A 13,153-nucleotide genomic window follows, 5' to 3' on the forward strand; every position below is an offset into this window, starting at 1 on the left:
GAAAAACTCACTCAAATTTTTGTATCTCATCCTTCACATTAAAATCAACAAAAACAATGTGAAGACAATGAAGGTTTAGTGTGTTTTCTGCAGAGGCAAAAAAGCTTTGAAAGTCAAGCACTACACTCTTGGAATGCCACCCTGATTCAGGATCTCCTCTGTATGCTCTGACTCTGTACTTGCATTCCTCTCTCACAGGAAAGTCGGGCAGTGCTGGCACTTGGGCTGGCACATGGGGTTCTCCTGGTGTAGTCCACCATTTCTGTGAGTCAGTATCTCTGCCTCATACAAAGGCACTGTGACTTTTCCCAACCCAGCCATGCCCAGGACACCTGTCCCTACCCTCTGAGGACTCTCTCTTTCACTCCTAGGCCACTTACCTACCCTGTGGGAAGCAGTCTTCACTGTGGAGACACTGCCAGCACAGTGCAGAGAAACAGGTTCATGGGGCAGCCTAACCCGGGTGAGGAGAGACAGAACAACATATTGGGACTTAAACATCAGAAGGGCTTTGCTGGTGGCTATTCACCATCACAGGAGGTATGGGGTGGCACTGGGGTTAAGGGGTCCAGATAATTCCTTCTCATGCTATTGTTGCTCTGAGACAAGATGCGATGTTATACAACAGAGGGCCCTGCTTATGTCAGTGGGTATGTTTGAAGGCTGACACCACAGAGAGTGGGGTGGACTGGGAACTGCGTGCTCAGTGAGGTACATACCAAGCAGGTAGACAGACTTCTGAGTGAACAGCCTGGGGGAGGCCGGTCAGCTTGGCTGGCTCATAGTGGGACACCAGTTTTTACCAAGCCTCAAGCACTCCCTCCTAGGCAGCTGCCCATGGGAAGGGAGATGCGGTTGGCAGGTCACTGAACATTAGGGACCACACAGGGTCTTTCTAACTTCCCCAAATCCTTCATAGTGCCCTGTGTACATCATTTAAACCTTGTCTTTATGGTTTCAATAAAGGAGTACATTCATGTTACCTACATGGAGGAAAACTTTTGAAATATCAAAGCATAAGATTGCAAGCAGGTATGAGTTTTTAATTTATTTCAGCTTATAAATTTAAAAACTCTCAGATTAATTTGATAGAATCTGTTCATTTGGGGCTTTAGCATTTACATTCTGTGCTTTAGTACTAAGTTATGACAAATCACAATGCATTTTCAAAATGAAGTATCTCCTTTTACAAATAATTTTCTTCATTGCTTGTTCACCTCCAGAGAAGTGCTTACATTCCAGATATCTGATACCATCCTATTGCAAGAGAGTAGAGATATTATTGTAGCAGAATATTATAGTAATTCACTCTTAAGTGTATTTTTCCCTGTTATTTTATTGCAGCAACTCTTGAACCTTTAGTATAAAGAGAAATCAAAAGAAAAAATATTTACAATCTGAGTTAAGAAGTACACTGGGATCTGGTGACCTAAACCATATGTACAGGATATAAACATATTTATATTTTATATGTACACAGTTAATAGTTACTTATTCATTATAAATAGTAGGTTTAACTTAGATTCTACAAAAATAATGATTTAGGATGGGCACATGCAAACCAGTACACATAAACTTATTTATAAAACACATCTCTATGCTTTTCTTTTTTGTTTTTAGGTATAAATGTTGATTTTAGCCATCAGCTAAATGATTCAAATGCAAATCCAAAAGCCCCCGATTAAAAGTATAAAATCTGCTCCTAACCACAGTAACACACCGCATCAGGTATTCCTCACCTATTAGTAAAGTCTGGTAATTTTGTTGCATATGAATTATAGGTATCTATCCTGTTAGACAGTCGTCCAGAGCGAAAGCTTCCTTTGTTTTAAATATTGCCAACAGTAGACATTTGTTAAAATATCATCTTGGCTTTTACATTCTCATAAAAATGAACCAAGCAAAGCTTCTTCTTGTGATTCTGACCCTGGTGCATTAGGACGATGCAGCAAACCCCAAGGCTTCGTGGTCTGCAGAGCCATCGGGGTGGGCTGGCGACTGGGGGTCCACAAAAGGCTCATTCTGCTTCTGATCCTCCTTCAGACTGGCTGCCTGGTCCGTGATGGAGGAGAAGGACAGCTGGTCGTGCTCTATGATGTGCACTTGATCTTCGTCCTTGTCCTTCTTCACGTAGAACATCTTCCTGAATTTTTTCAGCTCATGGAGTTCACAGAAGGTTTCCAGAACTACCAACATGGCAATAAGGCCCAGGAGAAGGTAACCTGTGTGAGAAAAACAACAGTGTCTCAGCAGGACCTGGTCACGGACACACAGGCAAGGACATGGAAAGTCTTCTGATGCATACATTTGTTGCCCCTTGTCAGACATCTAGGAATGTTTTGAATTCCAGGCTCCAAGGGACTACCCAGGGAAAAGTACCCAGGGAACTTAACCTTCCCTTTGATTATTCAGAATCACAGGGTGCAATTTTTGAGGGGGAAAAAAAGTAGCCGGGTGGATGTGGACTAGTTAAATAGAGATAATGCACTGTGCTCACACACATTTGAGGAGAGGGTGCTCCACCTCCACTTCAGTCAGTAGCTCTCAAAAAGCCAGTGACAGTTTTGAAGAGCTTTTGATTTATCTTGTGTGCTCGGAAGCTTGGTATCTTTTTAGCACTCAACACTTACCATTATTTCCACTACAGGATAAGAAGCTTAGCAATAGAAGTTACAGATTAAGTCAGATGAAAATCCCATTAAGAATGAGTGTAGACATTACACACATCATTGTGTGAGGCTATTTGCACTTCTACCGGGGACTGGCAGCAAACCTTTCTATTCCGTGACAGGTTTTTTGGGCTTGTGGACCATTCTCTGCTCTACCAGCTTTTTATTCCAAAATGGCAGATACCTGTTGATTCAAGTAAAGTGCTAGTCCTTGGAATCTGTGATGTGAAAATGGCAATTTCTAGGTCAGTTCTAATGTGCAAAATAAGTTTCCAGAAAAAAAAAAAAAATTCATCATGGAAAGGAACAGAAAAGTGAAAATGAAAACTAAAAACAACAAAAATCCCCTTTCCAAATCCCAGTGGTAAAATGTTTAAGGAGTATTTTCAGAAAATAGATGAACCAGGAAAGCTAGAATTGGCAGCATACAGAGAATAAAGAGGCTGATGGTCTCTTAAAATATTAAGTGATGCAGTTCTAGTATCATTAGAATTGGGCTATTTGATAGTAATATTGATTTAATATATTTTTATATATTTGATCATTATAAATTGATAAATTACATATTTTGGAAATAGCAGTGACACACAGACTAATTGACAGATGCCCTCCTTTTCCTTTACCCATTGTTCAGTCAGACTCTTTTGAGTACTGACAAAAATACCCATGGGATTCCAGGCAAAAGCTGTGGAATTTTATTTTATCCATAACTAATATACCTTTGGAACATGCATTTGCTCCATCAACACATATCCTAGGTAGATTGCCTGGGACACCATGATATGCACTGTAATAAGTGTTAAAATGATGTGCAAGTATTTAGTATTATGTGAACAACTGAAAAAGTTAAACTGTTGGGAAAAATTTCTGAGATGACAATCAACACAAGAGAAAAGTAGAACCAGCAGACATAATTACAGAAACATATTTTAACTTCTCTAAGTCATGAAAAAATCAGATATGGTTAACTGTGTTATCACATCTGCAACAATACATCTATAAAGCTACTGGCCTACACCACCCCAGGTGTGCTGTGATTCAGATCATTTAGGTGACAGTATAAACTTATAATGCCATTTGGAAAGTACTGGGTCAATATATTCTGTGAGTCACAGAAAGGCACATTTGCTTTAGGTCAGTGACCCCACTTCTTGGAAAGATATCATAGGAGAAAAAAGTGTAAATACAGAAATACATTTTTTACAATGTTATTTATAATGCCACCAAATAGGAAGCAATCTAAATATTCAACGATAGAGGCATTGTTAAATTACAGTATTGCCACCCAGTGAAATGCTAGGTGGACATTAAAAATAATTATGGTAACTGGAAGAAATAAGAAATCATCCTTATAATGATTTGGTAAATTTTTGTTGAACTCATATGGCAGCCAGGCACTATAAAGCAATGGGGGTTTCTGAGTGAAGTACTTGTCATGGTTGAGCCCATGGTTTAATGGAAATATTAAAATACACATAGTTCAGCTAAGCATTTTGTTAGGTTAAAACTATGGCAGGGCTGCCTGAGTATCTACTATGATTTCCTAGAAGACAACATAAACTGAGCCTTGAAAAATTCTTGAGAAGTCAGAAATGAAAACTGTATGTACATGATGATGCAATTTTATACAACTTGAAAAGAAAGGAAAGGGACAAACAAAAATAAAGTTTCTTCAAAATGAATTTCTAAGTATTCCACAGTATCACAAATTCCATGAATTTTTAAAAATTGTTTAAAAATTACAAATCACTGGGCATCTGAATTTTAGTGCCTATTTTCCACCTATGAAATTCTGAAGATGGTTAACGTCTGCTAGCTTCTTTGAAAAAGAACCAGATGGACAAATGAGATAAACAACTATTTTAACCAGATTTTCCTGGAAAATTAAAGAACATGATTGACAGTAACAGGCTACGAACTAGACCTAGTTTTCTTAAGTTTAAAATATTTAATCAAGTATGGACAGTGACTGCAATTGGGTATGGGGGGGCCTCGATAACATGGGTGAATGTAATAACCACATTGTTTTTCATGTGAAACCTTCATAACAGTGTATATCAATGATACCTTAATAAAAAAAAATTTAATGAAGTAGAGCAACTTTCTTTTTTGTTAAAATTTGGTTATTACACATATTCTGTGTGGCACATTTTTATACTGCAATATAATGTCTATTACATTACTAGGAAGAAATTGATCAGTAATTTTAAGGTCTCTGGGAAAAGTAACTTTCAGTAATAAGATTTTTGCATAAAGACGTTTGAAGGGAATAATGATGAAATGAAATAGTTATAGGCAGGTGGCAAAACCGAAAAGTTATCAAAGAAACAGCAAGCAGGACTTTTATGAATGACTATTCATTAGTAGGTGGCACTCGGTATGGCAAAACAAGGCCAAGGGGGCAGAGCCTGTGACCCTTGGTACTCACATGTGATCCCAATCTTATAGAGCTCTCTGAATTTTTGATTGTAGCCTTCTCCAGGAACATAATCCCCTAGGCCAATGGTGCTCAGGGAAATAAAACAAAAATAAAAGGATTCCAGAAAGTTCCAGTCATCCTCCAGAATAGAGAACACGGCTGCTGGGATGAAGAAGAAGCAGGATACAGTGACAAAGCCGAGGAGAATGGCGTGGACGATGGCCACCACCTGTTTGGAGAAGCCCCAGCGGATATGGAAGTAGAGGATGGGCCTGCGGGTGACGTGGATGGTGACACGCTGGACCACCGCTGTCAGGAACAGGAGTGTGAATGGAATGCCGATGACAGAGTAGATGATGCAGAAAGCCTTTCCGCCGTCTGACAAGGGCACAGTGTGGCCATAGCCTGCAGGGAGAAGGAGGTCACTGAGTGAAGAGGAAGAGAGGGATAGAAAATGCGTTTTTAAGCAACATGTCTGCCATCCACCCTGCTTCCCTCCACCCAGGTGTGACACTTCAAAGTGATATTACCAGAATTGTAAATTCAACGGTGGATGCTATGCATTTGGGAAGTCCACTACTCTCTATAAAATCTTTCCAGGTCTTTCCAACACATCGAGTCTGGCTTTGAATTCATTGTCAGGCTGAAAGAGATGGATGTTCCACATGCTAAGGAGCAAGTGCCCACCATCCTGGACTTCCAGGGAAAGCTCATCATAGGACACCTTCTTCCCCAGGCTGACACTGCACCCACCCTGCTCCTCTAAGATCCTCATTAGTATCTAAACACCAGTCTACACTTGTGTCCAAAGCAAGCTTTTAACATGCTTCAACTGGGGGAACTGACAGAGCAGAGGCCCGGCATAGGCTGATGAGGAAGCCACGGTGGGTGCGGTAAGCTCAGAGAAACATCAAAAAAGAGGAGAAAAAGGAAGATTAAAGCACACAAAGTCACAAGATTAAGTACTTCTTAAAATATTTTGCTCAATTATCTAGTTAAACGGCAGTTTAGAAACCAGTATTTTTTTTTTCGCTTGTCTTTTCCACAGGTTTCATGATGCCATAAATTCCACAAAACATTAAAAAATTACACAAGGGCCACTGGCGGTCAAAGCATACGTCTGTTTTACCTTCCACTAGGTTTGAGTCATTCCCAGTCTAAGCCAGTTAACAAAGTTTATCCAACAAATGCCATCAAGAGCAAACCCTGCTGGGTGCAAGGCTCAGTGGATTATTATTTTTTAATCTCAGAAGCACTTCATCCTGAAACAACTAACGTGCCTGAACAAGTCAGTTCAGAAAAATTCAGATAAATGCATGTTTTATGGATTTGGATTCTGAAAAAAACCTCACACATGTGATTATAACTGAAAAGTGATTTCAAAAGCTTATTTCTGAAGTATATCCTGCAATTAAACAACTCTGAAAACCGTTCAGCTTCAGATCCCCAAATTCTCTGCCTTACACCAATTCCTGGATTAGGGCCCAGGTATACATGGTCATTAAAAAGTCCTACCAGTTAGTCATGAGTAGCGTCAGCACCACAGTGAGGTTAATCTATCCCCTGGAAGGCACACGGGTTAAGAGTGAACCAGGGGAATCTGCTGAGCTGTATGCACCCGTGTAACTTTGGAGGGGTGGGGGTGGGAATCCCGGGGCAAAATACCTTTGAAATCGAAACCAGTCCAAGGGAGACATAAAGTGGGAGAGACCCATTTATTGCTTACAAGCAGTCATCCACTTCTGCTCACCGGTACCTCTCATAATTCAGCTGCAGAAAAACGACCCCATGTAACTAACCTCTCAGGACTAGATGTGCCCTTGTTCCCCTGTGTAATCAATCACCTATTGATACAGTGATGACTACTTCTCTCCACCCCTTGGAAACACCTATTGATATGGAGATGTGCTTGCTAAGGCCAGTTGGGAGATTCTGGAAATATTGCATTTTTACCCATAACCTGTATGTCCATATGTGTGTGTTTTTCTGTGAAGAGGCTTCAGAGCTTACACTCTCAAAAGGATTAAGAACTGGTTTTCTGAGCATCAGTTCCTGAATCTATCTGGTCTTGGCACACCCTACAGCTGCTGGGATGCCATGGCTAATTCTGGGCATACTTAAAGCGGGAAAAGGGCAAGTAAGAGCATCCAGAGAGTAGGAGAAAGGATGGCAAGAGCTTGCTGAACAATGAGCATGGCAAGAAAAGGCCAAAGGAGAAAGTCAAATATTTATTTCTGATGAAAAAATGCAACTGAGCAATGAGGGTTTGTGCTGCTACATGCCACATAAGACCAGAGTCAGTCAGGGGTGCGACTGAAGCCAGACAGTAAGGAAGGGTGTTCCCATGTGTGCAATCTGGACATGGACATAGAATCTGAAAATGGAATGTTACTGAACCATATAAAAGCCAACAGGAAAGCAATCCACAAAATTTTAACAGAGCTTAAGCAGAGACAGCAAGGGATGGGTTTCACTTGGGCAGGAATTTTGTGGAAGAAACATTAAATTAGCTGAATCAGATGGCTCAGGTAAGAAAGATTTTAAGTCCATTATTTTATTATTTTTCATAGCATTTTTATAAATTATCTTTGCTGAAACTGCAACACACTTATTTTATACAGCCCACTTCTTCTCCATCATCTGTTGCCATAAATTACATGATTTTGGCTCTAGTAGGGAAAAAAGTAAACAAATTTCTAGTCTTGGAATATTTTTGAAATACAAGTTTTACTTCCTAGTGACCATAGCTCTTTCTCTTAGATTGTTAACTAAATCTCCACTTACTAAAATAAAATGTTATCTCCAAGCAATAGAGATAATGGTCACAGGAGTCTAGGTCTCTTTCTGCACTAATGCACTGTTATGCCAGTTATATATTGCCACTAAGAGATTTAATATCACCAATGCGTAGATCCTTACTGAAAGCCAGTTTCTTCTTCTGATGGTTATATAAATAATTTTTGTTAATGGAATAGGAAATGTTAAATTCACATCCCATTTATATTCTCTATGCTGTCAGCGAGGCCATAGTGGAAAACCAGCCCATGTGCCAAGTACACAGCAATTCTTTTGTGACAGCTTAGTACATCAGATGGAAACCCTCAGTCTTACTGAATTTTAAGGAGGTGATGAATAATTTACTCAAGTTCAATTCAAGGACCCCCAGAGCTCATTATTTTAAATTCTTACAGTCATATTAAAATCCATTACAAACCATGAAGAGCTCCGTAAAATGTTAACAAACCTCCCATATTTGGTGTTCTTTAAATTTTTCTAAGGCTATTCATGTAATTTTGGAGCCCAAAAGATTGAGCATAATGAAGTCTACTGACAAAGCAGACTTTAAAAACTTAGAATCCTGAGGTGGAACTCCCACAAATGTTCTTGTATCCTGGCCTGCGGCTCCACAAATGTGGTTTTCCCATCAGGACTCTGCACCTGCACTCCATGTTGGGAGTCATATACATGTTATGATGGTCTCCTAAGAAATCTGACTTCCTGTGGGTAAAATTGTAATATTTTCATAATATCTCTCCTGGCTTTAATTCATAGGCGTATCAACAGGCATTCCTCAGGGGTGGAGAGCAGTAGTTCATCTACATATCAATGGGTAATTACCTGGGTGACCAAGGGCTTATCTGAAACTGAAAGTTAGGGTGAGGGCTGGCTTGCTTCTGTCAGAGCTGGAAAGAGAAACAGCCCTGGACCGCAGTTTGTAAGCAATAAACAGGTTTTAACCTTTATTTCTCTCTTTGACTGATTTTGGTTTTAGAGGTACTTTGTCCCGGGATTTCCTTTCCCTAGAGTTACACTTCCCATCTAACTACTCTAACTACAACACTCTGCTAGTTAACATACTGTCTGGGCTTATGCCATGGGAGATATATGCCTTCTGGTTTTTCTGGCATTTAAATCCACCCGAATGAGGCCCAAGACAGAGAACCTTTGTGGGTTCCTATTCAGTCCATTAGAGCAAGCCACTGACAGGCAGTTTCCTCCCATGTACCACGTGCTTTGGAGGGAGATGTGGTTTACCACCACCTCTTGCAGTGACCCTGCAGATACAATAAATATAAATATTCTCATTTATTTATATTATATAATATCATATGATACAACATATGTATTTTCCATTAAGTTAGCTTTATACATGCTTAAAAAAAATTGAAATCAACCCTAGTAGAGATTTGAAATGAATTGTAATGTTTCCTCTTCTGTAAAACAGACCTTAATTTGCAATCCTGGACTTTAGCTTACTCATTATCTCTTTCCCACTAGACTCCCTGGAGATCATTTCCTCCTCTACTCCAAATTTCTCCAGGTTCCTTGACAACAGTGCTATCCAATCCAGAGAGAGCAATAACACCGTGGGGTTGTAAGTGACTTCAAATTTGGTGGGGGCAGAAACTCACTGCATGGCAATGAACAGGCTTCAGGCCAAGTAGACTGTGTGCCACTTTTATCTTTTCTTGAAATAAGTTTTTGTTCCAGTTTCAATAAATGGTAACTTTCAAATGCCTTGCATGCAAAAGATTTCATAATTCCCTTATTTATAGCAATACTTTGCAAAGACCTGCACATGGATAAACTCTGTTCATCCCTCCAATCCATGTTATCTGCACAATGGAGAATGTACAGCTTCTGGTACTTTGCTTATAGAAGGAAATATATTCACCAGGGAGAGAAGACTCAGGGAGGTATAACTACACTTGGTAGAAATACTGGCAAAGACTGAAAGAGGGCTACTTTAGGGCATGTGGTGGAGGAAGACAGAGAGGAAAGGCTAACAGAGGTAAGAAGTCATGGAGACACAAGTGGTCTGTGCTGCTCCTGGCACTGCTTTGTATTGTCCTATTCACTTAATGCTTTTCTAAACACTTCTTGTTGCTTCTATCCAGTCACAGATGGTTTCTTGTTAACACCCAGAGAGAGAGAGAGAGAGAGAGAGAGAGAGAGAGAGAGAGAGAGAGAGAGAGAGAGAGAGAAAAGAGTTAGGGCACTGCCCTGATTCTTTTCCTTGGAGTAGCCATTCTGAGATGGGTCCCATTAACACCCTGCATTTAAAGTCTAGAAGATCCTAAAAAATGCTTGAATGTCACAGATGGGGACAGCTTGCACCTTTTGCAATGGGAGTTTCAACTGAAAATGGCAGCATGGTGAGAACAGTTGGAAATAATTAGTCCAGGGACATGTGCCACACATCCAGCAGTCTCAAGAGACTGAGTTTCTGGAAAGGAGGTAGGTGAGTTCAGAACACCCTAAGAAAACAGCCACCACTTGCTGCTTGCAATGTGTATGTGTGCTTGAGTGTGTGTAGAATTGTGAATCTTCATAATGAGTTTCAAATCCTAGAGTTATTTCTACCTTACAAATGAGAACACTGGGTTTGAGAGTTTAGACAACTTGCTCAAAGTCATAAAAATAGTAAGTAGATAGTTCATAATGCGTGATCAAAACCAAAAGTTTCTGTGATGCCTGCCCTTGTACTGTTCACCATGTAAGAACTTATTCACTATGTAAGAATTTGTTCACCATGTAAGAACTTGTTCATTATGCTTCAGAAGATTGGAGACTGATGAGAATTAGGCTTGGGGTGGATTAATGATTGTGCATTGAGCATTGACTCCCCTATACAGAATTTTATTGTTGTTAACAACCATTTGATCAATAAATATGAGAAATGCCCCCTCAAAAAAAAACAAAAAAAAATAAAAAATAAAAAATAAAAATAAAAAAAAAAATTAAGTAGAGCCTGTAATCTTTCTATCATGTCACCCAGATGCATGAAGCAAAAGCCAGTGATGCCCCAAAAGTCAACTCAAGTTCCAACATTATTTCTCAGGGGCTTGTGGTGACAAGGTGGTAGTGTTGGCCATGAAAGAAGAGCACAATTATGTCCTTCCTTGGAGCTGAATGTGATATAGTGAGGCTCCACAGAGGACAGGGGAGAAGGAAAACCACAAAACTCTCACACAGAGATGGCAGGTGGATACAGAGCCTGGGCAAGTCTGCAGCTATCAGCACAAAGTTACCAGGGGCCAGAGAGCATTGGCACAAGTCATGTGGCCTCCATATTCTTAAATTCCATGTTAGAAGCCACATGGATGAACCACTGTGGTAAAATCCATGAAGAAGAGGATAGTGTTTTTAATTATGACAGGAAAACATGAAATCATAACATTAGTGGTGACCATGAAAAGTAGGGTGACTGTGGCAAGGTATCAGTGGTACAAGCATAGAGTAAGATCCAATAAAATTCTTATCTTCTTGTTCAACTGTTCAGTTTAAATGGTAGTAACTTGATCTGTCTGTATACAGATATGTAATTGCAGAGGTCCCAATCAAATAGATAGGATGTCTAGTGGCCCAAAGGATTAGTAATACTCCAAAAAGGCTAATATAAATATCAGATAAAAGTCCAAATAAGAACTATACATTGTAAGAATTACCACTTACTCAATACATAAGAGCATCTTCATATAAAAGTTTCAAAGAATACCAATGAAGCAAAAGTCTCCTTAGACACCCACCTCCTCTTTAATCCTATTTCCCTCTAGAAGTTATTCTTCAGAATTTCTAACCAAAAAATTCCTGAAAATTTTCTAAGCATTTAGATACATGTACTTTTGTTTCTATCATAAATACTATACCACATGTGCTGTTCTCCAATTGTTAAGTTTTTCTGAACAGTATATCCTGGAGATGGTCCCAAGTGGAATCAGAAAGATCCACCTGTTCCTTAAATGCAGTATTCTATGCTATACTTGTACTCTGGCTTATTTAACCACCCTCCAGTTCTTGGACAATTAAGGTGTTTCTAATTCTTCACTGTTAGTTAGCAGAAGGTCAAAGGCAGCCTGGTTAGCAAATCAAGTCACTGGGAGGAGCAGAACACAGTGGGTCAGGCACCTTGACAGTCTCTTTCACCCTTCTGTGTTTGCTCTGTAAATTTCCAGCTCAAGGGAGCTTACTAGCAGAAACAAAGAAGAAACTCCTCTAAAGCTCTCACAGTCCAAGTGCGCTGGGCAGCAGCCGCTCCCAGGGCTCCTGGAGAGTGTACACACAGCACTCGCTTTCTGGCAGAAGTGTGCAGCACTGTGGATTCCATGTGCAAACTGGCCCTTTGTCCTGACGGGTCTCATCTTCCGCGGGTCCGTCCCCATGGCCTTCTCCCTTTGGTATGTGCACAGTTTTTGTTTATTTAACTAAGAGCTTGCAGGCAACACTACTATTTTCTCTCTTGGCTTTCTAGAGTCAGTATACAACCTTGTACATACCAACGGCTCCTTTTGTTTTGATTATTCTGATTTAATAGTTACTTTTTTGTTGTTTTCTACCTGGTTATTGATTGTCCCAAATTATCCAATTAAAAATATTTTATCTTCTAATTTTAATTTTTAAGCAAGCAATTTGGCTAACTTAGGGACTCCTATTACGAATGCTTTTTTTTCTAAGCATTAACAATTTTCAGGGTTTATTGCCTCTGATCACTAAAACACATGCTTATTCATTTTACCCTCAAACTAGTAATACTAATAATACCTAAGTCTAACTGGATCCTACTCTTTCAACTCTACACATTTTATTTTCCCTAGCACCGCTTACGATTTAGTTTTTTAATTTCTTGAGTAATCTTTTCCAGCCCTGGAGTTCAAATTATAATGACCTTTTATTTTTATTTTTTCGTATTTTTAGAACTGTTTCTCAATCTTTTTAAAAAAAATCTATTTCCCCTATTACGTCTTCTCACACTAGCCTCTGCATGCTCTCATCAGCCAGCATCACCTTATGAAGCCCTGCATCATAAAACTGACATTCTGAAAGGAACAAGCAGTTGGAATAAACTCTTTGAAACGATCCATTCTTCTTTCTGCCACTGCCTCTGAGCTGATGTGCATGTGGCTGGACAGCCCAGCTTCTGATCCACCCTGTCCTCCTGGACAAGCCCAGCTTCCGATCCACCCTGTCCTCCTGGACAAGCCCAGCTTCTGATCCACCCTGTCCTCCTGGACAAGCCCAGCTTCATCCAGGTGCTCCCAGAGCCACTTGCACTATTCAGTTATAA

General features: G+C 39.9%; 1 protein-coding gene across 1 annotated transcript in view; it reads right to left on the minus strand.

The window, feature by feature from the left end:
* Window positions 1-1,022: 1,022 nt before the first annotated feature.
* Window positions 1,023-13,153, minus strand: part of KCNK1 (potassium two pore domain channel subfamily K member 1) — a 53,500-nt gene continuing 41,369 nt past the window's right edge. Inside the window, exons 2-3 of the mRNA XM_017649834.3 lie at window positions 5,098-5,493; window positions 1,023-2,222 (exon numbers count right to left, since the gene is read on the minus strand). Of these exons, the coding sequence (XP_017505323.1) occupies window positions 1,936-2,222; window positions 5,098-5,493 (683 nt within the window). The 3' untranslated portion in view covers window positions 1,023-1,935. The remainder of the gene's footprint in view (window positions 2,223-5,097; window positions 5,494-13,153) is intronic.

This window comes from Manis javanica, chromosome 7, assembly GCF_040802235.1.
Source record: "Manis javanica isolate MJ-LG chromosome 7, MJ_LKY, whole genome shotgun sequence".
In the NCBI taxonomy this organism is placed as follows: Eukaryota; Metazoa; Chordata; class Mammalia; order Pholidota; family Manidae; genus Manis; species Manis javanica.